Raw genomic sequence first — 26049 nt, forward strand, 5'->3', positions numbered from 1 at the left:
GCGCCAACTATAAACTAGTTTATCGATCAGAGTTGTCTGTTGCGATGCCACTCAATTAGTTACATAAGACCATGGTACTAGCCGAAAGTTTCCATTTGGGGAGAATGACATCAGCAAAAGATCAACTGATCAATAAGATTTCAGATACCAGCTCCACTGAAGGGGCTGACTGGGGCTGAGGAGAATGAGCTAGGCAGCTGCGTTATTACAAGGCTTTAAAGGGAAGGCCGGCTTACATCCAAATTTCTCCCACCAGGAGAAAATTAAAGAGCTAAACCCCTCTCTGCTTCTCTACCACCGTGTGGATTTGGATTATACAGAGCAGAAAAATAATCCACACTTTCAGGGAGTGTTCTGCTAAGTTGAGTGGAAATGCAGAGTTCCTCTGCATAGCAGCCTGGACTCAATCAAACACAAAGGATATCCTGAGTAGGAATATTCCCTACCTAAACAATGAAACCGGCACACAAAGGCCGGTGCTAATGCCAGTCGGACATTCCTGACATGGCCGGGCTGGGGTCGGACTGTCGAGGTTTTTGGGATGTTATGGGAAGTCTTTAACAGCAAGAGAAACCCCTCTTAGTTTGCTTTTGCATATGGAGGCGTATGCCTGTGGGTGGCTGTGAGCACAACACTATTACTAGGCCCAGTCAGCACCTTAATTGTGTGGGACTGAAACAAAAAGAACTAACACTCACACTTCAGGCTGTGATGGAAATCCTTCCCGTCTTCTGTCAAGCAATAAAGAGTATTTTCTCCAAGAAATTTGTTATTTACTCCCTCTATGTTGCTTGTTTGCAAAATACCATTTGTCTCTCAGCAGCATTGTCCTCACACTTCACATGACAGGACTGCTCAGATGCGAAAGCAAAGATGGAACAAGGATATGATCAGTTTTCTGCTTCTCTTCTGCAGTGATTTTCTAAGGGAGAGTTGCTCTTTTTATATGTCACACTATTCCCAAATGGTAACTAACAACTACAAACACAGTCTAATCTGTTTGCCACTGAGCAGATCTGCAAAAGAAGCTGAATATAAAGGTTTTTTTGCCCTATATCACAGCAGTGGTGACAGGCAAGCTCTGCTCTTTGTTTTCCCATTCTGTTATCATCCAAGTCCAGGGATCAAAACTGGCTGTTGTGAGCAGAGTCATCAAAGTCTTGATACGCTTCAAATGAACTTGAATTGTCTGGCATCCTCATGGCAGAATTGCAGTGGGAAAGTGGTATTCTTTGTCCCACTTGTTAATGTTAATGATACAAAGAAGTTCAAAAGACACAATTCATGGAGATAATGGTGGCCAAGGGAGGCGTTTTCAACCCACAGTGAAAGGGACGACTTTTTGTCTTCCCTGTTAATGTGCTTTTAGAATTTAGAAAATATAACTTATAAAATATAACTAAATGCTTTTTAAAACTGAAGAGAGACATTGCAGTCATATTTGTTGGGATCCTAAAGTCTGAAGCACCGTTGGATTTTATACTTCACTGTTGTAAAAGTTCAATTAGCTTCAACTCTGACTTTGTTTGGCGTTGACCTTCCAATTTGCAACTAATAAGATCACAGCTGTCCACGATGTAACCCGTGATAAACTTGTGATAGATGAAAAGGTTATTGTCTCTGTGTTTGAGTCCTCAGAAGCCTACGACAACACCGTCATGTTCTGCCACGATCTTAGCTGGAACACTACAGCATCCAACAACAACACTAATACCTGTCGACAGACATACTAGAAACTTCAGTCAGTTTCCTTTGCAGGGTAAATTGGCATACCAGCACTGTGTTTAATCACAAATTTAGGGCAAAGTTTTAGAGCACATGAAAAAATGTTTTAATAAAAGATTTGGTAATTAATGGAGGGTTTATGACTGTACGGAGATGAAAGGAAATAACTAAGGCTTCATTTATAATTTAAAACTGAACCTAAACCTTTTGTGCATAGGTAAAGCACAGGTGTAGTGTAAGGACGGCACTGGTACAATGTAGGTAAGGTAAGGTGTAGGTACAGCACAGATAAAAACAGTCAAGGCGCAACAGGAGATGTATACATCTGTGTACTTGCCACAGCACTTGCCACTCACTTGTACACCACTTGCATTTAATCATCACTTATTGTTATTTTTTTCCCAGCCTCCCGACCCCAACCACCAACAGGTTACGGCTGATTGATGTCCCTTCCTGAGCCTGGTTCTACAGGAGGTTTCTTCCTGTTAAAAAGGAGTTTTTCCTTCCCACTGTTGCCAGTGCTTGGACAAAGAGGGCCGTCTAATTTTCTCTGTATTACTGTAAAGTCTTTACCTTACAATATAAAGCTCCTTGAAATGACTGTTGCTATGATTTAGCCCTTTGTAAATATAATCACATTGAATTGAACTAAATTGAATTGGTAAAGCTCTGGATATTGATAAATCAACCTTAAGTACCAACGCTCTTTCATGTCAAAGTTGTTTAGACATGCGAGGTACCCTGCTGGCCTGCCTGTGCAGGTACATTCATTAGTACTGTGACAAAGTGGAAAACCCATCAAGATGAGGATGGCAATATAAATTAGGTATAAAGAAGGGAATTTTGACAGCACTGCTTAGTCTCCCTACACTGGGATCTTCAACAAATGGATCTACGTTTCTGAAGCTAACATGCACGTGCTCAGGGTTTATAGCTCAGGGAAAAAAACCCTAATCAGGACAGGTCTTACAGCAAATGCTAAGCATACTGTATATTACTGTGCAATTAATATATATATATTGAATCACTTTTCATTACTTTCACATTCAGAAATAAAAATTGTGATTCCTTTACCTGTTCCACCCCGGGTCCTCAGCGTTCCCGTGTGTGAGGAAGTGCTGACTCCCCCGAAGACGGTCATCCCCTGTCCTACAGGAGCATGGAAGTTGTTGTAGTTGGGGATGGCGGTGACCCCGAAGTTGGGGTAGTGCTGTGGCGTGGGGTCGGCCCCATAGCGGTAGCCCGCTCCCTGGGAGATGCTGTTGTCTCGGTCATCTGTGAGTTTGGTTGCCTCCTTATCCTTGCATTGCACACAGCCCATTATCTATAATCTGTTCACGACACAGAAACAAGAGGCATTTTTTGAGTTTGGATAATAACTGTTGACTGGAGTGACAGGTCATTAAAAACAAAATGACTGCAGCTAACCAAAAGAAACCCATCCAACTGATTATATAAGTAATAAGGAATGAAATGTAATAATGAGCAAGGGAAATAAACACGCTACAAGAGCCTTAATTCAGGCAATAAATAAAAATTATATACTTTCAACCTGATGGGTGGATCGATAGGATGAGCTGGAGAACAGAGCTTAGCCACACTCCACAACAAACAGAACTGAAGCCATCGCTCTGTTAAAAGGTTTTAGTTCACACCATTTTCTCTACAGCTGAGATCCTTCCACTGATTAGCACTCTGGTCTGAGACACGGGGACCTTTTTTTACATAGCCTGACATACAGCTTGGTCTCTGGATGAGTCACACAAACAGTGTTTCTCTTTTATGGCCAGGAAGAAAAACAGCTCCTATCACATTGACGGTGCGGAGGCACAGAGCCATGCTGTCAATGTCACCTCGTCAATCTTAATGGATAGCTGTAGGAGGATGGAGAGTCGGCGATTGGACGCTAGTTTTATCACAGAGCCTCCTAATCAAAGTCAGTAACAATCTTCACCTGTCTTTCATGTGCTCGAAGATTTCTGTACCTATAAATCTCAGTTCATGCATCCCTGCCTCTAGCTTACAAGTAAGATTGGTCAGTATTGAAAGCAGCTCACTCTTCTTACCCAATTTAGTATATTCCTAAATAAATAAATAAAAAACATCTAATTGTTTCCTTAAAGGAAAAAATCTATAAATATAAGACTATTGGAATGGAACATAAGAAAGAATGAGCAATAAATCTTGTCTCTCCTTGGAAAACAAAATCCTGATCAGGCCTTAAGCTCTGGCCTGTTACATGAAAATATATATTCACTTCCTGTTTCTTTTTAAACCCTAGTTTCCTTCTGTCTTTTGCCTCCAGTGACTGCAGAAAAGAATTAAATTTATTCACTTGTGAAAAGAGAATATTAAATAAGGAGTGTAGGATTCCCCTCCTTCTTCCCATGATCCATGATCTACAGCAGGGGTGGGGAACTCCAGGCCTCGAGAGCCGGTGTCCTGCAGGTTTTCGATGTGTCCTTGATCCAACACAGCTGATTCAAATGACTAAATTGCCTCCTCAACATGGCTTGAAGTTCTCCAGAGGCCTGGTAATGAACTAATCATTTGACCCAGGGTGATATCTAAAACCTGCAGGACACCGGGCCCTTGAGCTCTAGAGTTCCCCACCCCTGATCTACAGCAGCAAGTGGATCACAGATCATAGGAAGGAATATGAGTCTTCTATCAATCGATAATGTCCCTGATAAACAGGATACTGTGACACAGATAGACAGAACCACATCATGAACCATTATAGCCAACGACTAAGAAAAACTGCTGAGGATATTTAACTTTTCTAGGAGAATAATCTCTTGCAGTTTCAACGTGTCTCCCAGCATCACCTTCACACCCGATTTGATGTGAATTTTCCTCATCTGCTTAGACAGAGTGTCAAAAAACTTGTTGAGCACATTCATGTTGCCTAGGGGAAGAACCATTTTCACTTTGAACTGATAATGACCTTTCCACTGGTATTCTACCCCAGGACAAGTTTACACTGTCAGTCTTATTTTCATGCTTTTGTTGTTTCTGCTGTTCAGATACCAGGGTGCTTTGATACTGCCTGTCTTGTATCTCACTGAGGGTTGGATTCTGACAGATTACTGTTAGGTTTATACCTATCACTGTTCATGGATATGAAAAGTTAAAACTGACCAAACTGATCCGTGAGACTTGAAAGTGACAGTGAAGTGACTGTCTGAGCTCTAGAACAATGGACATTACAAAATTCACTTTCTTTCCTTAAGATCAGGGATGCCCAACTCGAGGCCTTAAGGACTGGTGTCCTGCAGGTTTTAGATACCACCCTGGGTCAACACACCTGAATCAAATGATTAGTTCATTACCAGGCCTCTAGAAAACTTCAAGACATGTTAAGGAGGTAATTTAGCTATTTAAATCAGCTGTGTTGGATCAAGAACACATCTAAAACTTGCAGGAGACGGGCCCTTGAAGCCTGCAGTTGGACAACCTCTGCTTAAGATGCTCTACCAGGCACGTACTGTGTCCGTGTTCAGTTGCAGCTTGTTTGCTGGTCTCTCTTCCTTCAGTTCTGCCTTCAGTAAGCAAAAATCATGCTCTTTTGGGATGAGATCAGGTCAATGAGTTGGTCATTGAAGTATATCCCATTTCTTTGTCAGTAGCCCTTAACAATGACACACCTCCTTTAACATCTCCTTAACTTCTCCTTCAAAACCAAAGAAGAAAACTGTCTATTGTGGTCTTTCAGGCCTTTTGGCGCTCTTGCCAGTACTTTTGAGAATGTATTAGATGGTTGATATTCCCAGTCAAAAATTTCTACTATTGGTCTGACGGTTGTTGTTGGTGTTGCGTTCCCACATAGCAGACAGGTCTGGCCCGGATGTAGTGTCAAGCCAGCACTGCTGGCTGACTTCTGGCATGGTACGTGTGTTATGTCATCCAAATAGGGGCCAGGCCTGGCATAGATGGCACTGTTTATGTGATGGCATGCCACAGCTGGCCCGATTGTAGTTTGGTTTATGTGGCCCAGGCTCATAGAAAACAGGTCTGGCCCAGATCCGGCATTAAGCCTTCTGACTGACTGGTGTCATGGCAGGGTGTATGTCAACCAGATGTGGGCCAGGTCTGGCAATGATGACACTGTTTATGTTCCGATTTTCCTATTTCAGTTAAAAGACCCAAATACCACGTTGCAATACTATACTGCTATGGGCCAACATTTCAAACGCAGGTTTGACAGGTTTGTGAGTGTACACTTTTTCCAAAACGTAGTGAGGGTTTACTCATGTGTACCACCGGGTGGCTGTAACTCAGGAGGTAGAGCAGGTCATCTACTGATTGGAAGGTTAGTGGTTCGATTCCTGGCTCCTCCAGTCTGCATGTCAAGAGTATGAATGTAGTTAGGAAGCGCCCAGTTTAGAGAAAGTGTGTGAATTTGGCATGTTGTATAGAGCACTTTGAGTAATCCGGGAGAGTAGGAAAGACCTATCTAAGAATCAGTTAATTCAGTGTCTAAACAGAGTTTTGTCATGTTACTTTTGTACTATTATGTTCCGGCACATGTTGTTATTACATTGCTTGACACACATTAGGCTGACATCTGGGGCCAGAGCTGAAACTGTTCTGCGCCAGCACAGGGCCGTCATTCTTTGTGGTATGTGTGCCATGTGTAAGCACATTGTGTGGGCCAGATCCGGGCCATACCAATTTTGCTATGTGGGTTGATGTTGGTTTTTCAGAGTATGACCTCCTTCATTTGCATCAACATCTCTTTAGACCTTATGTATAAAATACCTGTAATCCCCCAAACAGTTAAATACTTTTATTATATCTTTTTAACTACGGCTGCAAGTCTGCATCTAAATTAAGTCTTGACTGTTTTAAAATCCAAAAACTGTACCTCGCTAATGACATCAAATCAATTTGGGAAGAAATTCCTGTGATAAAGATAGTTGCACCTTCCTAAGCTTTTTTTTTTACTGTTAAAGGGGATTTCTTCCTCTCTACTGTCACACGGGCTTCCTCACAGGGGATCATATCATTAATTTCACCCTAATATTGCTGGGCCTTTACCTTACAATAGAAAGTGCCTTAAGAAGACTGTTGTAAACAGTTGTTTTATAAATAAAATGGAATATTCAATCTATGCTTTCGCAATCATGTGGATGCTACATCGGTCCACCGTTATAAGGAGAGAGCTTCCAAGTGCTACCCTCTCCTGGGCTTGACTCTTTGTTGATGCCAGAACAGTGACTAACCATTTAGAACAGGTGCCTCATGCTGACTGACACACTGTGACTATTCTCTTTCAACATAATTATAGACCAGTCCCTCAGATGGCACCAAAGTGCAGACAGAGGCCGAAATGCCTGTCAAGACAATCAGAGGTTGTCACAGCAAGTGGAGGTGTAGAACAGAGACCAGTCTTACTGTAATATTGGTTTGCGTTTAACATCTTCGGCAAAGATATGCCTTTCAAACAAAGTGTTCTGTTTTACTCTTTGTTCTTTCTGTATTGTATTGTATTGTATTGTGTATTATTCATATTAATCAGAATCAGAAATACATTATTAATTCCAAAGGAAATTTTATGCTGTATAATGCCAGATATTATACAAAACACGAAGTGTGGACATCTTCGTTATGTAAGGATGAAAATCAGGAGTGGACAATACCCTTTTCATCCTCTGGCTGAACTTGAGCTGACCTATGCTAAAGCTATGAAACCAGCAGACAGAGTGAATAGAAGGCTATGCATGAAGAAGCAGTGCACCAGCACACTCTGTCAGGGGACGCTGTAATGATCAGTGACAGGACGCAGGGAAGGCAGGGAAGGCTAGGCGACAACAGCAGCAACACTACGCTCAGTGCGAGCCTGTAGAGCATCTCTAATCGTACGCTCCCAGCAGAAGCCAACATCAACTGCTGTGTATTCCGACCCTCTACATAACCCACACTTGGCAGAGGCAGAATCAGATTTTATAGAAGGGAAACCGATGTATTGATCCCTCTGAGCTGGATGGAAAGCTGTTCCTGCTGTTAAACGCTAATCTATGGAGGAAGGATGATGACAGATCAGGTCTATATTCCAGAATGGATGGCTTAGCATTACAGCTGGTCACACAGAGCTCGATGCTTTTGACACATTTTTGCTTCTGATTAAAGGCAGATAAAGAGCGATGACACAGAGAAAAATAGACTTGTAAATGCACCCAATGATGCACACACAGAGCATCTCTCAACATTAATATGCAATATGAAAGCACTATGAAGGCCCTGCTGTCACTCAGAGTGGTAGCAGAAGATACAGACAGTGTAAAGTCAGAGGATTGTTCTTCTATTCTACTTCACTCTGCTGGGATAGAAGCAGCCCTGGCACCTCTTAATTGTTTAGGTTACCTTTATGTTAAATATGTTAAAAGATCCTTTACATTTGAACTTTGCAGGCCGAGTGGGTGAAATAACGTTAATTTATTAAATTAAAGCAATTTTAATCATAGAAATCACATCACTGTTTTAAGATAAACACATGTTTATTGTTGTAGTCATTAAAAAAATGAGAAAAATAACTTTTATAAATAATGGATAACCATAGCTTATGTGTTAGCCAGCTAGCAACAGCAATGAAAAACTTTACAAAACTGAATCTGCCACCAGGTATAAGTATCTCGTGGAAAAATGGTATATTGCCCAACACCAACATGAAGAAAAAGGCACTTACATTGGGCCTTTTTAGCTATATGTTGCTTTCCCCGTGTAGCTGAAATAGCAAACTATGGGATTCCTACTGAGCAGAAGAAAATGGTTGTCTATTTCCACTGGGTACTTTTTTATGCAGTAACTTTTTAATCTATTGGATGTTTATTGCAGTCAGCTGGTAATATATCCGATAGTATATCAGGTGCAAATGTCAGAAATGGGTTTTCCTCGAAGGAACTCGGAAACAGGGTGAGGAGCTCAGTCACTCAAGGGATTCAATTTCAATTTTATTTATATAACGCCAAATCACAACAACAGTCGCCTCAAGGCGCTTTATATTGTAAGGTAGACCCTACAATAATACATACAGAGAAATGTATTATGATATGGTACTACAAGGTCATTGAGATAAGATGGAGCCTGATTATTTAAGACCTTGTATGTGAGGAGCAGGATTTTGAATTCAATTCTGGATTTAACAGGGAGCCAATGAAGGGAAGCCAAAACAGGAGAACTATGCTCTCTCTTTCTGGTCCCTGTCAGTACTCTTGCTGCAGCATTTTGGATTAGCTGAAGGCTTTTCAGGGAGTTTTTAGGACTTCCTGAATATAATGAATTACAGTCGTCCAGCCTAGAAGTAATAAATGCATGAACTAGCTTTTCAGCGTCACTCTGAGAGAGATTTTTATTTCTAATTCTAGAGATGTTGCGCAAATGGAAGAAAGCAGTCTTACATATTTGTTTAATATGTGCATTGAAGGACATATCCTGGACAAAAATCACTCCAAGGTTCCTTACAGTGTTACTGGAGGCCAAGGTAATGCCATACAGAGTAAGAATCTGGTTAGATACCATATTTCTAAGATTTTCGGGGCCGAGTACAGTAACCTCAGTTTTATCTGAATGCTCAGAGACAAGTTGCTGTTCCTCTCCGTTGAAAGGAAAGTCTAGGTTGGTTGGGTATTTGGATAGAAGGCCTCCTAGAAACCTCCTCGCTGAGGTGTTTGGGATTATCAACCACTTAGGAACCCCCGGGCAGACAGAGGACACACTGTCCCTGTGATGACTTGGGAATGCCTAGGTATCCCTCCCACAAGAGCTATAAGCTCTGGCCAGCGACAGGGTGGTTTGGACTGCTGCACCTGTGACCAAACCTGAGATAAGCCATAGAAAGTGGATGGGTGAAAGGTTGGTGGTTGAACAGCTGTTAATTTCATTCAGGTTTAACGATCAATGTCTCATTTACCAGCTGTTCAAAAAAACTGCCAATTATTTTCATGCAGGCACGCTGCCTCTGGCCAGACGTTTGATGCCAGACGTTTGGTAGCTGACAGTTTTTGATGCTCCAGACAGACATAACAAGGCTCGTGGTGACAAATGAAAGAAAAAAAAAGTCTTTGTAACGTGTCAGTTAAAAATGAGCTTCAACAAGATCTTCAGTTCTCCTTGTTATGATTACTTTTTTTTATCCTATTCCGAGAGTACCTTCACTTCTTTGAACGATATTCCCTCATTAGGTATTTTATTGTTATCGAGCAGCCATGAAACTTTGTTTATGTTAAAAATATTTTTAGGCCACAATGCAATTATTCTGCTTTTCTTAAAACTCAAATCAATTAGACCAATCACTGATGCAATCGGATTGCTGGTTCCATGCTGAATGTACTCTGCGTTCCTCCAAAGACAGCCCTGTTTGTCTGGGGCCTTCCTCCATAGCCTGCTGCAGTGGGCCAGGCTCATCACTGACTGCTGTCTTTGAACTGAAGCCCCTTTCATCTCTTTCTTTTCCACTTCCTTCCCTCCTTTTCACACTGCCCTCTCCACTGATTAATTATTCCTCCTCCACAGAAAAAAAAAAAGTCACCTGCTTGCCATAGGGGCTGTTTTGCTGTTTATTCCCTGCAGTCTCTCTTCTCCTCACCCAGAGTGAAGCAGGAGCTGCTATAGAGGTGCCTAATCACTGCCCACCACCAACACAAGGCACTTCTGCAAAATGTCTCTAAAATTTGTTTATTCAACGCAAATTATTTGCCTTTAAAATGAATCTTTACAAGAAAGCAATACAGTTCTCCACGTCCTTGCATGCTACACATCAGACTAAGCACCCCTTCTATATTTCATCCTTATTCAACATGAAATCAATAAACTCTTGGTGAAAATCCAATTACAGAGCAGAACATGACCAGTAGTGGAGTTGGATCTATAATTAGTTAACGCAAAAGGCTATTCATTGGATGGTCAAAATTCATTAGGCTCTTTAATTGGAGCCAAAGACCTAAAGCACCTAAAGATGTGAAGAGCATCATTAAAGGAGTTAAAGGAATGAATATAGATTAACTCGGTGTGAAATATGATTCCTGTTAAAGAAAAGATGGGGGGATAAAGGAGGGCACTGGGGGCTTTGACCAGAGGCACGACCAACCGTGCACTTGGGTAAATAATTCATTGGATGGCTGTGCAGGCCTGAAGGTATGTCACTGTGTTTGGAGGCATCCATTGAAGGCAGCGCTCACTGACTGCATTCATATTTGATGGGGAGGTGATGGATTGAGGTTCATTAAAATCAGGAGAGGAGGGAGAAGGCTCTGAGTGGTTGAAGTAGATGGAGCTGGAGGACACAATGTTACATTAACCCCTGAGGGAAGGCTTTTTCCTTCCCCTTGAATACTGAAGGGCTTAGGTCAGATCCTAGTGAAACTGTCTAGACTAATGATTGAGAAGAAAGGAAAGTGGTGACTTCTCCAGAGCAAGAATGCGAGCTCCTGTACTTACTCAGTTTAAGGGAGAACAACAAGGAGTAGTCACTCTCTTTTAATGATGACTTATGAAGGAGTTGATAAAGGTAAAAGTGCCCACGACACAACACTCAAGGAACTGGAGTTACCTCCAAGAATGACTGAACTATTACTTTTATTTCTCTTATTTCATATTCCACACATAATTTATATAGGACGGGGATGTAAGCATTCAATAAGTAGAGCCAAACCTTGTGTTCTTTCTATTAGCCAATAAGGGGCAACTAGTTACAAAAAAGAAGTCATTCTTGAATAAAAGTCAGTCTCATTTAATTTATAACCTCACTATTCCCATTTTACTAATGAATTAGGATCTCAATCGCTACTTTTATACTCTTCTTTAATACTACTGAAGGTCATTATGGATTTTATAATACGATTTAGAGTCAGCTGGATAATCATGATAAAGCAGGGTATGATTTAGTGTGTGGCAACTTTGCTATTGTCAAACTGTAGAGGAGTGCACAGCACTTTCCCATTGATCTCTCACTCGTTACTTCTAGCATCAAAACATGAAGATGGCAACGGCCTAATTAGAAATATCAGGCTATAAAATAATTGTCATTTATATACGGTGTACATATTTAACATAATATAAGCTCATACTTAAAGCTGACTCTGACTGCAATCGCACCCTAATATTTCCTGCCTGCTGTGGTTAAATAAAGGCAAAAAGATGCTCAGGAGAGTTAGTGTAAACTCTCTAATCTGACCTACAGTTTATATAGAAATTGCACAGCCAGCAACAATAAAAGTCAAATTAAAGTGCGTTTGCATGAGCTATTTTTCTGCCCCCTGTTAAAAACATCAGTTCATGCGCATTAATACAGCGTGCAATTTCATGCAAATTCATTTTTAAGCTCCCTTGACAATGCTGACCTTTGAGGGAACACAGAGACCCAGAAAGTCTAAAATGTAGGAGGTGTCCGTGACAGCTATCTGACACCGCCCACAAGTAATATGAAGTCCCAACACGAAGCTGCTTGCACCACCTTTTTCTGCAGCTTGCACAGGTTGGTCACTGATCATTCAACCAAATGTTTAGTTTCTCACTGTTGTAGAACAGACGACACATCACAAAATAACTGTCCACTTCACATCATCTGTGCCCTGAATCAGAGAGACATAGAATCAGAGGTGGGCATGGAGTAATAATGCAGAAGAAAAGGATTACGGGGCCTGGAAGGAGGGCATGAAGCAAAGGAGGAAGAACGGTGGCTCAACCACTGGAGGAAGATGGGGGAGGCAAGTGTGAGACGGAGCTGAAGTGAAGGAGTGAGTCGACAGGGGAGTGGAAAAGAAGGTGGTGAGTGCTGAAATGAATAGACAGAAAGAGAGGAAAATATACGTGGGTGCAGGGGCTTGACAAAGGAGCAGGCTAATGATGGGCTCGGGCTGTCACATGCTGCGCCCGTCTCTGCTGGGGGAAAGCCTTGTCTCTGCCCTCGCAGCGTGCCGTCCCACCGCTGTCATGCAGCGCCCTGTGGAGGGAGGATGTCTGTGCTGGTCAAGGTCAGTCGCTCACACACAGACAGATGGAAGGATGTACTCCCAGGCCTCACTCCATCGCTTCCTGTCTGATTTATTGATATGTACACCAACTATAAGAGTACACCCCTAAACCTGCTTCTCACTAAAGCTGCAGATTACCAAATGCAACCTATCGGGCATAAACATGTGAGCAGCCTCCCGATTTAAGAAGCCAGGTCACTACACTTGAATCAACAGTTCAACCATAATATTTACGCAGCCTTAGTGTCCAGTCACTCTGCTTTTACTCTGCACAAGACTGTGTGAAGCTGTGAAACACTGTTCACTGACGAGGATCTAAGAATAGCCCGGCTGAATGCTCGGCAACCTTAGAGAGTTTATCAGTTATTTAACAGCCGCAATACTGTGTGGGGTTACTGAAAAGGTCCGGTTAAGAAAAATAAATTAGCCATTGCATAGCAAGAATTTGCTCTTGTAAATGCAGCGACCCCAAAATTGCCAGAATCAAAATAAATCAGTGAAGGAAAACTCAATCAGTATTTGTTTTTTTAAATGTATTGCACCAAAAATCATTTTTTAGTTGATATTCTTTCAGTTGGTAATGATTTCATTCCTGAAAACCTCACACTAATTATTTCAATTTAATTTGCTTCTGTATTAACTTACCTATATATTAATTATCCTGTATGTATATACATTAAATTATGAATAATTGAGTTGTTTGTTTTTTTTTTAAATTGTGTATTTATTCCATAATTTACTTATGGCTTTTGTTTTTTTTTTTAAATTATGTCAACTTTGCATTCTAGTCTTTATATTTGCTTTTATTTGATCTGGATCGTCAGTAAAATAATAATCTAACCTTGCTAAAGAACATTTGTTTAATAGGAGTAAAAAAAATGGAATTAATCCCATTCTAATTTGACAATCAATATGATGGACTTAAAAATCACCATGTCTGTGTGGCTTGGAGCTTGGTAGTCCTTATTCAGCTGTGGGTTCACTGAGGTCACCTGCCACATCACAGAGGAATCAATGCTGACACAACAGCACTGCTGCAGCATCTGCGGTCCTTTCCTCCCCCAGCTGCTTAGAGGGTGGCCTCTGCCAGGCTGACCAAACCATTTCACACAGAGCAGGCTCCGTTTTCTAAGGAACCAGGGTATCAAAGGAAAAATACACACAAGTGACCAAAGACACTTCAGCTGGTCGGGTTTCAAAAGGAACACGTGGAGAAAGCTACTTTTAGCTGGCAATGACTCGGTTATGACTACAGGCCCTGATTAACGACCCAGGAACAAAGCAAGGCAGGATATGTGAAAATATATTTTCACTTGGCATGTGCAGCTGCTACTAGCTTCCCCATTTAAAGAGGTAAACTCTCCATTTTGCCCTTAAGTAAGTAGTCATGCAGCGGTTTGGCTTCAGTTTATTTTAAAGAGGTTGGGTGGAGCAGAGTCTGGAAAGCAAAGGGCTTCATAATCGTGTGCTCAGCAGCACTTTGTCTCTGCAGGAGGTCTTCCAGAGGATGCCCCAACCCCCCTTCATTAAAAATCTGACTATCTTGTGAGCTCCTCAGCCTGAACAGGATAACGCCATAGAGGATAAAATGCACTGCTTCGTGGTTCATTTCAGGGTGCAGTATCTCCGCTCTGGTTGGGATTATGAGCTGTGAGCTGTCAAAGCAAGAATAAGCCTTCCTCCTGCCTCTGCTGGGAGAGAGCTGAGACGCAACATGTTTGTCTGCATCCCTTCCTGGTGGGTGAGCGTAGATCACAACAACACAGGTCTCAACTGCATCTCTCCCAGCACTCTCCACATTGTGGAAAAAGGTACATGTCTCTGTCCTCCCTACTCCTGTCAGCATAACCCAGGCTGGGTGGAGCACGCCGTGACACCATTGTGTCAGGGCGGCTCAGCGTCAGAAGCACCGACAGTGATGAAGAGCTGGGAGAAGATGACAGTCGACACCTTGTGATCCTCCAGGGTGGAGACAGAACTCTTAGACTTTGTTAGAAAACGATTATTTTGCTCCAGACATGCTGTGTCTTCAGGTAGGAGCTGAACCTACAAACCCTGAACAGCAACTTTAACAGCAAGTGATTCATCCACTGATCTGTGGATCGCAAGAAAAATCTTGGGTTTTTGTTCCTATTAACCAGGTATATAGGTGTGTAATTTATGTATTTTAGAGAATATGAATGTGTAAAATCCCTTATTTAATTACAACCCTATAATTTATTCATCTCAATAGTCGTAGGTGCTCATTCACGACACTGCATCTTATATGTGTTTTTATGGTTCAGTAATAAAATCTGTTCCAGATGCTCTGTGTTATGTGCTCCTTGTGGTCTGCCTCTGCTTTATTGAACAAGAAAGAAAAAGTTCATGAACCTTCATTAAATGGCATACAAGGTTACAAACATCCCAGCCGCAGGCTCAGAAACACAGGGAGCTGCTTGATGTGAACCCTGCAGACGTGCTGACAGCTGACCTTCTGTTAATAATGCAGCTGTGTCCAGGACTTGACCTGGCAGCCCCCCCACTCTTCCCCTGAGCCCTGAATGAATCAACACCAACACGAGATGCTACGTCTGCTCTCCTCATTGAAATATTCCTCGGCTGCTTGGAGGAAACTGTCAATTAGCTTTCGGTTTTATTCAAGTGCTTTGCTTCAACTGAGCAAGGTAGAAAACCTAACATGTAAATTAGAGATGGACCGATCCGATATTACGTATCGGTATCGGTCCGATACTGACCTTAATTACTGGATCGGATATCGGAGAAAAATAAAAAATGTAATCCGATCCATTAAATATCACGAAAGCACCTCACAAAACTTGCAACACGCCGTAACTCGCCTCAGAACGTTAGCACGTCGGAGCAGTATGCATCACGTGATAGAGAGGCTGTGGCATGCGGGACCTGTCGGTGGTCTGGATAGCATTTGGAGCTTCGCTAGCAACCTGGCATTTCATCTCCGACAAAGTTATCCCCGAGAGAAGTAAAGCAAGTGTGTAAGTCCATCTCTGAATGTTTGTAAAGCATTCCTGCGTTAAGCTTAACAAGCGACTGCCTCTCCTGCTGCTACTTCAATCATGAAACTGCTTAACGATCAGCTGATCGGCTTTTCTGTCGCGAGTCCGTCTCTCTTGTTTGTTTTTGGCCCACTTTGCACCAGAAAGAGGAAACCAGCGGCTGAACAACAGCAGCACGTTTAAGCTTGATCAGCTGTTGTTAGAATGTATTTAATATTACTTTCTACTCCAGGATCTTTTTCTACGTAGCTGACGCTGGTAACTGTGCAGGGGCGGATCTAGCAAAGTTTAGCCAGGGGGGCCGATAGGGCATTAACAGGGAAAAGGGGGCACAAAGACATACTTTTCTTTCTTATTCTCATTTAAAATGTCTAGCTTTTAATAAATAATTATCTGACACCCAAAGTTTTAATTTGATGTAAAATGAATAGAAGTCAATTACTGTATATAGTGACTATTAAGTCTAATATATATACCCTAGTAAGCTATAGTACTTTTTCCTTTGGGAAGGTACCATCTGTGCAGTCTGCAATTTTGTTGAAGAAAGATGTTGAATCTATTTAATATTTCTTGAAAAATAATTGATTTCTGTGCATTTTTTTTCACACTGCATCAAATTAAGGTTGATTACGTCGATTAAGCATCATGAGGTGGAGCGTGAGGGGTGGTTCCCTATTTTTTATTTATTTATTTTTGTTGTTGCTGGGAGTTGGAACCCTATTAGTTAGGTTGCTTAATATTTATGCTAAGTACTCTTTAAAATACCAGAATAGGGAGGATGGTGTAGGTTTAAGTTTATTAGATTGATCAGTATTGCTGAACTATGAATTTATTTATTTTTTGCATACAGGTATAACAGAATAGCTTTAGTGTAGTTGTTGTTTTAAACTTGAGTAAACTTAAACTTAAACTTAAAGTTCTTTTATTGGTTTTTAAATGTCTTAATGGTCTTGGGCCTTCTTATCTCTCAGATCTGCTTTTACCATACGAACCCTCGCGGACCCTGAGGTCCTCTGGTACTGGCCTTTTGATTGTCCCTAAAGTCAGGACACATACTCACGGAGAGGCAGCTTTTCAGTGGTATGGTCCTCGTCTGTGGAACAGCCTGCCGGAGGAGCTCAGGGCCGCAGAGAACGTACATGTTTTTAAGAACAGGCTCAAGACCCACCTTTTTAATTTAGCTTTTACTTAGCGTTTATTTATTTTTTATGCTTATTTATTCTATCCTGTTATTCTATTATTAATTTAGGATTTACCTAATATTTCTTGATTTTATTCTTATTCATTTTTTAATCTTCTTACTCTATTTATATTTATATTTATATTGTATCCTGTTCTTATTTATTTTATCATTTTACCCTGTATACATCGTATTGCGTCATATCTCCAGTGTTTCCTCGGAGGGCGCTCTCTGCACCGGGGCTGTTATTGACCGTGGCTGCTGGGTCTCTGGGGTCCTCTCAGCCTGGTTGGGGGGCTCCTTTGCCTCCCTCCGGCTGTGTGCCCAGCCCGGAGGCTGCGGTCTGTGACCGGCTCCCGGTGCAGACGGCTCTCTGTTATAATGTTTCCTCACTTGGCTCATGCGAGCCCAGCCCAATTTTTACTCTTTAAGTGTGCGCGTGTGTGTATGTGTGTGTGGGTGGGGGTATATATGTGTATTGAGAGTGTGGGGAGTGAGTTGGAGGGTGGGGTGGGCTGCTTTTAACTATGTAAAGCACTTTGTGCTACATTTTTTCTGTATGAAAAGTGCTTTATAAATAAAGATTGATTGATTGATTGATATGAACTTATACAAAATGCAGCAAGATGTAAATATGTGTTTCAGCTTTACTTTCCTCCCATAAGAGTTCATCTGGTAAAGAAAACAACTGTGAAAATGAAAAACATCCAAAAATCCTGACTCCTTAATAAGTCACAGTTCCTCATTCACTTCACAAATGTCACTGTGATTTTGTCACCTCAGACATATTTTTGTGATCATGTGATAGGACTGAGCCATGTATATATATATATATATATATATATATATATATATATATATATATATATATATATATATATATAACACCCAGCACGCCCCTGCGGGCGGTTTATCCTTCAAGCTCGGGTCCTCTACCAGAGGCCTGGGAGCTTGAGGGTCCTGCGCAGTATCTTAGCTGTTCCCAGGACTGCGCTCTTCTGGACAGAGATCTCCGATGTTGTTCCCGGGATCTGCTGGAGCCACTCGCCTAGCTTGGGAGTCACCGCACCTAGTGCTCCGATTACCACGGGGACCACTGACGGCACCCTGGCGACAAGTGGGCTACTGGAACAAGAAGGCATCGGTGGGCAAGAGACGAAAACAGGGCGTTGTTGGAATGAATAGGATATATGTGTGTATATATATATATATATATATATATATATATATATATATATATATATATATATATATATATATTAGGGGTGCAACGATATTTGTATCGATATTGAACCGTTCGATACAGTGCTTTCGGTTCGGTACGCATATGTATTGAACAATACAAAATTTGTAATTTATTTTATCAACTTTCCTTCTGACGATGCTGTCTGTGTTGAGCGCTCAGTGAATCTGCGTTCGACTACTCCGCCTAGGCTGCACTGTCGAGCGCAGATCCACTGAGCGCTCAACACAGACAGCATAGTCAGAAGGAAGAGCGCAGGGCAAGCTAGCGAGACAGAAGTTAAGCTCTGCTTGCAACATGGACCTCCCCCACTCTCATTCAGATCTGGTGTTTGGAATTATTTTGGTTTTCATGTGACGTATGACCCTGAAGGTAAGCGAGTCATGGACTAAAGTAAAACAGTATGTTGGATGTGCCATGCAATGCTTAATTACATTGGTGTGAACTAGTGTGTTAGCGCAGTTAGCTCGTTAACGTGTTGGCCGTCTAGCCCCATGCACAGGGCGATCGGCGGTAGCTCGTTAACGGAGATTTGCCGTGTTGTGGCGTTAAGGTCATTTCAACGAGATTAACATGAAAGCACTAGTGGGAACACAACGAATATGACTGCACATTTACGCCGACATCATCCTAGTGCAAAGACAAAAACAACAAGCATGCTACTAACTTTAGCCGAGTCATTTAGACAGCTGTTTAATATGCTGCTGAGAATATAGCCCAGAAGAAGCGGATAGTATAGCTTTTATTTTGGAAAGAGACATTTCTCTGTAATAAACTCTCTTTTCCAAAGATGAGTGATTCCTCAATCAGATACAGGGCTCGCAAAATCGCTAGCCCGACGTCCTGGGGCTAGAGATTTTTCCAGTCGGGCTACCAAAATCTATCTCTGCCCTGCCCGTCGGCCTATTGTAGGAAGGAAAAATATATGTCAATGCTTTTGCATTCTTTCGGAAATGTAGCTGGGTAATTATGTCATTGGCATCGGTGAGCCACTGTCAATATGTGACATATTGAAATCGCGTTTGACTTTGCGCTTGTTTTTTGCTTTCACTTTGCAATCGTGCTAACTGTGTATAGAGAGCGACAGCACTGATCTGTGAGTGATGATAATTTGTGCACCAATTCCTCTGACATCGTCTTATTAATCGTTAGCTTACTATGCAAACATGACAAGTGAAATCTCCCGCAGCTTAAACATGTGAGAGGTTGATCGCGCAGAGAATCGCTGAGCTTATGTGAGTGTGTGTGTAAAAGCAGCAGGATATATATTTCAGTTCTGCTGAGCCAAATAAGACAGGTCAGGGTGAAGAAGTGACAGCCAAAGAAAAGCTTACCGCAAAACGGAAAAGTTATGACAAATCAGACTATAAGGCAAAAAGAAAGTGCAGCTTTATGGTTTCATGGACAAAAGAATTTCTGTGGCTGCGATATGATGAGCTAAATAACCAGGGCTGCACATAAGTGGTCCGCAGGTGCGCATTCGCTGTCAAAATAAAAAACACGCACAAGGGTTAGGGTTAAATTTAAAAACTGTACTTTTGAGTTAAAATATATATTTATAATTTTAATAAATGACAAATTAAAAAGGCATGAACATTTTTTTGTATCGAAAAAATATCGAACCGTGACACCAAAGTATCGAACCAAACCGAACCGTGAATTTTGTGTATCGTTGCACCCCTAATATATATATATATATTCAAGTATTCAAGGAGCTTTATTGTCATTCGCATCACATGTTTACATGAGGTGGAACGTGGAACACAACATTGAGTGCTAATACCAACTCTCTCATGGGGCATTAAAATGTCCATCTTGGCTAAAGGATCATTTTTCAGTAACAGTAATTGCAGGTCGGGGTAGTTGGTCAGCATGTCAGCGATATCCTTAGAACACACACTTGAGGTTCATTATTAAAATAAACCCATGAGTGCAAACTTTTTATTTTTGGCAGTGGTTGTGTATCATAAGTGGTCTAAGTAGTTTGAGGCCAGTGATGAAGAGAGGGGCTATATCAATCCCCAGTATGAAATAACTACACTTTTTAACTGTGAATTATGCAAAGTAGAGTCTAACAATAAAAATATAGAGAAGGAAAGTAGAAAATACATTCAAAGTATGTGAGTCCAATCGTAACCCGTCCTGTAAAATACAAATTAAGAAAAAAAAAAAGTTGATAGCTTACTACTAATCAAAGTCACAATGCAGCCTAACTTTACTCCTACATCACGAAAACTGATACTTTAGAAAATGTAAAAAGCAAAGGCACTTTTTCTTTGGTACTGTAGATACCATTGCTAGTGTACAGCATGTACAAGTGTTCTACTCTTGCTTTACATACTGAAGAAGAAGAAGAAGAAGGAGAAGAAGAAGAAGAAGAAGAAGAGGGAAGCCCACAAGCACAAAAAACTACAGATGGCATAGTAACAACTACACGAGGAAGATGGCTACTCATGCAGCTGCTACGATAGTGCTGCTCTGACTCATTGATAGGAATGGCAGCGTATGGAAGTACTTTGTGTTTAAGGGGGACCCAGGGATGACAAATGATTCTCAAAAGGCATTATGGGGTCTTTTGGAATAAGGAAGGAAATGCTTCCAATTTAGCAAATCACCTAATCTCCAGATCTGTCCGAAGACTTCAGTTGACAGTAAAAACATCCAAAATATCATCCTTCTTACATCATCCTAAACTGCATGCTACCTTTTTGTTTGATACATCTAGCACTGCCATTGTCAGGTCACGTTTTGTACACCAGACTGCAATGTTTGCAATAGCTAACATAACATAATTATGCTAACATAATGTAATTAAAACAGTAGGATATTCTGCAACCATCCTAACATTTGAGTCTGTGTCCTGTAAATAAAATACAATGTTCATATTTTAAATAAATGTTCTGTCACCATATCTACATGACTGCTAAACTTCTAACAACCCTAAATCTCCCTTGTAAGTGGCTTTCTGGTGACCTGCTGGAGGTTAAGAGGTTATTTTTGCAGTAATGATGATAAATTGGACACATAGGAAGTAGAAACAAACACTCCACTTAACCTGACCCTATTACAATGACATCCCAAAGAGAGGATTTGAAAAAGACTGTCTACAGGCCGTGACTGTCTGTCATGTACAGATGAATGTGTTCTGTGTGATCAAAGTGTTCTCTCAATGCTCTGCACCAGAGAAAGAAATTCTGCAGATCAACACTTCTAGTGCCCTGCACAGGAAAGCCCTGCTGTCAAGACATCCTCGCATTAGCGAGCACAGCCTGAAGCTGCTGCTGCTGCTGCGCTGACTGCATTCTCAACAGGAAACAGGAGGAAATAAAACATTGTTAGAGCGTAATGCTGCAACTTCCCCAAGTGCTCAGCATCCAAGACAGCACGACAAATGCTAGCAGTGTCAGGGTCATGCTCTCTATTCAAATGCTATTAATAGAAAAACAGCTGTATGGACGATGATGAGGTAGGGGCTTTTACTTAGACTACAGGGAAGCAATATAAGGGCTTTTGCCTGATATGGGACTCATTCACTGTGATAAAACCTGGCTGCTCGTCCTTCATGGGCAACCAACACATCTGAGCACACTGAGGAATGCTGTATTCAATTTAATTCAATGCAGTTTAGTTCAATTCAAATTTATTTATTTAGTGCAAATCACAACAACAGTTGCCTCGAGGTGCTTCATATTGTAAGGTAAAGACCCTACAATAATACAAAGAAAACCCCCACAATGAGACAACCTCCTTTGAGCAAGCACTTGGTGACAGTGGGAAGGAAGAACTCCCTTTTGACAAAAATAAACCTCCGGCAGAACCAGGCTCTGAGAGCAGAGCCGTCTGGTGAAGGCAGTGAGGAGAGGAAGACATGACACAAGATGTGAGAGCGATCCAGATATTAATAATCACTAATGATTAAATGCAGAGTAGTGTATAAACAGATATGCTCAGTGCATCATGGAAATCCTCAAGCATCCTGGGCCTATTACAGCGTGAGTAAAGAATGATTCAGGTCAAAAGGATCTACAGACTTCTGAAGGTTTCCTGGTTTATGGTACAAAGATGTCACCAGTAAAAACACAAATTAGATAAACTGAAACAAAGAACTTTTCTTGAGCTGCAATTAAAAACAAACTCTTCAACATCTGACCATTGGGCGGTATAAAAACACAGACGTCTGAAGGTAAGTTTAACAGTTTCCTTGCTCTTTATTTGATCTCGTTTAATAAGCTAGATGCTGTGTTGTGACACATTTGGGGCAATAGGTAAAAAGTCTGTTCTAAAACCTGCTCTAAAACTAAAGAGCTGCTCCATACAGCGCCCTCTGCTGCAGATCAACAATGCATTTCTCCGTTGGGAGGCTTGCACTCAAGACTTTCTGCTGCCTAGAAGATGCCTATTCAAGTAATGCATACCATCAGAGGTGTACATTTAGGAGATAAGCCAGATTCAAACCTTCCTTTACATTCAAAACCCATATCCTGCTACGCTACCACGATATCACAAATCAGACAGCAGAAGCAGTTCTAGTCCTCTGGAGAATCCCAAACAAGTCCCTTAAAAGAAACAGTCTGCTCAAATTAGCTCATGAATACTTTGACCATAACAACACAACAACTATTCAAATTTGGCTGATGGTGACAGGCAATAATGGTTTGATTCTTGTTATAATCACTAAGGCCCATTTATAGCGGTTCACTATATCACACCATAGCATGCTGTTGTCACCAGCTAATACATGTTTTTTAAAATCTATGCGAGATGTCAATAGTTTTGTGTCTACATAATACTTTGAGAAACAGAAACCACTGTATTTTAACAGCTGATATTCACTTTAATACCAAGAGGAAATATTTTGATAGAAGAAAATTTAACCTATCTGGAATAACCCTGACATATTACAAAACAATAATATGATTAATTTCACAGAATGGAGTTGTAAAGGAATTAAATACTTAGAACATATATTAGAGGGAACAGAATTTATTTCATTTGACAGACTAGTTGAACAATATGGGATCAACAAGACAAGGTTTTTAGAATATCAACAAATTAAATCCATAGTAAAAAAGAAATTTAACCTCAGTCAAGTTGAATTACAAACACCACTAAGTGCGGCACATTTTCTTACTCTTAAATCCCCCAAATTATTATCTAAAATATACAGAACACTTTCTAAATTAGATGAATCAATATCCCTTCCTACTGCAAAGTGGGAAGCAGATTTATCAGTCAGCTTAGACCAAAACTTCTGGTCTCAGATTTGCTTAAAAACTTTTAAATTAATTAAAAATCCCAGTCTGCAATTAATACAATACAAAATACTACATAGAGTGCACTATACAGGTCATCGGATGTTCAAGATGGGCTTTACATCTTCCAACAACTGCTCACACTGTCAAGGCAATACACCAGACAATTACATCCACGCTCTTTGGTTCTGTCCACCAGTGCAAAAGTTTTGGCGCGAGATATGTGAAGACTTATCAAAGTGTCTGAAATGTAACATTCCAACTTCCCCCTTAGTGTGTCTACTGGGCAGCTTAGATAATGTCACTTCAGAAAAGAATATAGCCCATATGATCTTCACTGCCCTATGCATAGCCAAGAAAACAGTCCTCATGAACTGGAAAAATAAAAATAATCTTAATTCTAACCAATATAGAAATTATCTATTAGATTACATTAGTCTTGACACAGCCTCTGACACCACATTAGATCAATTGCTCTGGGCCCCTTTTATCAGCTCCATCACCTAGTGGGGGTGGGGGGTCATAGTTTGGTCCCGCCTTCACTGTTGTGATTGGTGAGGGGGTAGGGACAGGCTTAGGGCGTCGGGGGGTTCCCCGGAGGCATCTTCCTTGGGGGGCTCAACCCGGGGTAGCGGTCACGTCCGGTTGGGGGCTCTGTTGGCTCTCAGGTGACTGTTTCCTCGCGGCTGCGTGCAGCGGGGCTAGGGGAGGGTCTGTGCTGACGGACGTGGGTTACTGACCTGGCAACCTGGCTGCCCCTGGGTGGGTCCGGGATGGGCGTGAGGTTCTGGGGGCGCTCCGTCTCTGGGCTGGGGCCCGGGCCGGGCCTCGGGGGCTTGGGTCCTGGTTGGTGTGTTGCCGGGGTTGTGGGCGGGTGGGTGCATGGGGGCCCGGCCCTGGAGCAGGGTGCCGCCGGTGCGTCGAGCCGCCTGGGGGGCTCTTCAACTGGTGGGGGGGATGGTCACATCTTGCAGGAGCTTTCTTCTCTTCAGGAACTCTCTGCAGGAGGGGGAGATACAGGAGAGGTGGAGGAAGATCTCAGCCTGGGCGTTTATTGTCTTATGTAGTCTGGAAGATGTGTGGATGGTGGGGTGGGTGCAGTTTTCTCTGTGGTGGGGTTGGGTGGACTGTCCAGGGCTCTGTGGAGCTGGAGGGCGCTACTGCACTGGGCCCCGGTCTGATGGGCCTGGGCCCCCCTTCCCTGGCGGGTCGCGAAGGGTGGGAGTGCCTACTGGGGTCAGTGGGGGAGCTGGCCCCAGGGAGGGGTTACCTGCCCCTCCCTTCCTTCCCTCCCCATCTCCAGCTGCCTCCCTCTTCCCGCTCCTCCACAACCACCCACACATGCAGGGCCTTGGAGTAGGGGTATGTCACCAGGGTGCAGAGGAGGCTACCCCCCCCCCCCCCCGTCCCCTTCTGGCTGCCTCTGCCTCAATTTTATCCCACAACTTAGACATTCACATTATTCACACTCTCATTACACATACATATAGGATCTTGGGGGTGGGCACAATCACGGAGTCCAAATTACCATCAGGGTGTATACCTCACCCCTGACGTCGTTGCCCACCTCTCAATTTTAAATACACTTAGTCATTGAGGGCTAGCAGGAGGGACTATGCGCTTACCTGCTGCTCCTTGGCAGGTAGCTCCATGCCCTCCTGGGTTTTAATTGCACCTTAGAACACATATGCATCAACACTACAATGAGCGGGTGGAGGGAGGTTTGGAGTCTTCTCCCACCCCCATTCTCTGCGGCCTGCTGGAGCGGGAGGGCTAGTAGGAGGAGTTGGCCGTCCGACTGCGGTCTGGGGTGTGGGGCCTCCCTGCTGCTGCGGAGTCGGGGTGGTCTGCCTCTCCCCACCGCAGGGAAAAGGGTAACACCACCTGGGTCTGGGTGCAATTCCCCCCTCCAGGGGCAAGGGTACCTAGACCCGGTTTGTAGAGTACGCTTGGGGAGTGTGATTGTGTGTACAGCGTCTCTTTATGTCTGTCTCCACGTTGGTTGAGTGTGGAGTGAGTGCATATGAGAGTATGAGGGTGGGAATGGATGTTTGTGTCTGTGTGTGCCTGTATGTCTGTGTCTATATGTCAGGTTGGGTATCAGACGCCACCTCTCTGGGGACACCTCAGGCCCTCCAAGGTTTGGAGGCCTATCTCCACCCACCACCACTTCCCCTGCCGGTGGCGGACTCCCTCAGGTGTCGGTGTGTTGGTGGTTCTTTGTGTCTGGGGGTGGGCGTCCGGGTACACACCGGCTCACTCCTTGGCGGCCGCTTGTCGGGGCCTGGGGCTCGCTCGGGCCCCTTTGGAGGTGGGGTGCCCCCGGCCTCTCGGCCTGGGGCTCGGTCACTCAGGCACAGCTGGGGGCCGGCGGAGCTCACGGGCGCGTCACTGCAACTCCCCCTGACTTCTGCTCCGCGGCTGCTGGGCGAGCCCTCATCTGGGACTCTCCTCAGCTCTTACTGGAACAGTGGCGCGGCTGCCCCTCCGTTGGTCTTCCATGGTCTCTTGTGTTCTGGGGGCCTCTGGATGTCTGGAGTTTTGATCTCCTCCATACCCGCTTCACACCCTGGAGGACGGGGCTGTGGCCCCCCCACACTCCCTAGCAGATCATTACATGGAGAAACCTTTGGAATGCAAGCATGCTGATCCACACAGG

General features: G+C 42.8%; 1 protein-coding gene across 4 annotated transcripts in view; it reads right to left on the reverse strand.

Annotated features, from left to right (window-relative positions):
• Positions 1 to 26049, reverse strand: part of fynb (FYN proto-oncogene, Src family tyrosine kinase b) — an 89139-nt gene that overhangs the window by 31612 nt on the left and 31478 nt on the right. For all 4 annotated transcript variants that reach the window (XM_080883274.1, XM_080883273.1, XM_080883275.1 and 1 more), the window contains exon 3: positions 2800 to 3056. In XM_080883274.1, the coding sequence (XP_080739400.1) occupies positions 2800 to 3046 (247 nt within the window). In that variant the 5' untranslated portion in view covers positions 3047 to 3056. The remainder of the gene's footprint in view (positions 1 to 2799; positions 3057 to 26049) is intronic.

Source organism: Rhamphochromis sp. 'chilingali', assembly GCF_963969265.1.
Source record: "Rhamphochromis sp. 'chilingali' genome assembly, chromosome: 5".
NCBI lineage: Eukaryota > Metazoa > Chordata > Actinopteri > Cichliformes > Cichlidae > Rhamphochromis > Rhamphochromis sp. 'chilingali'.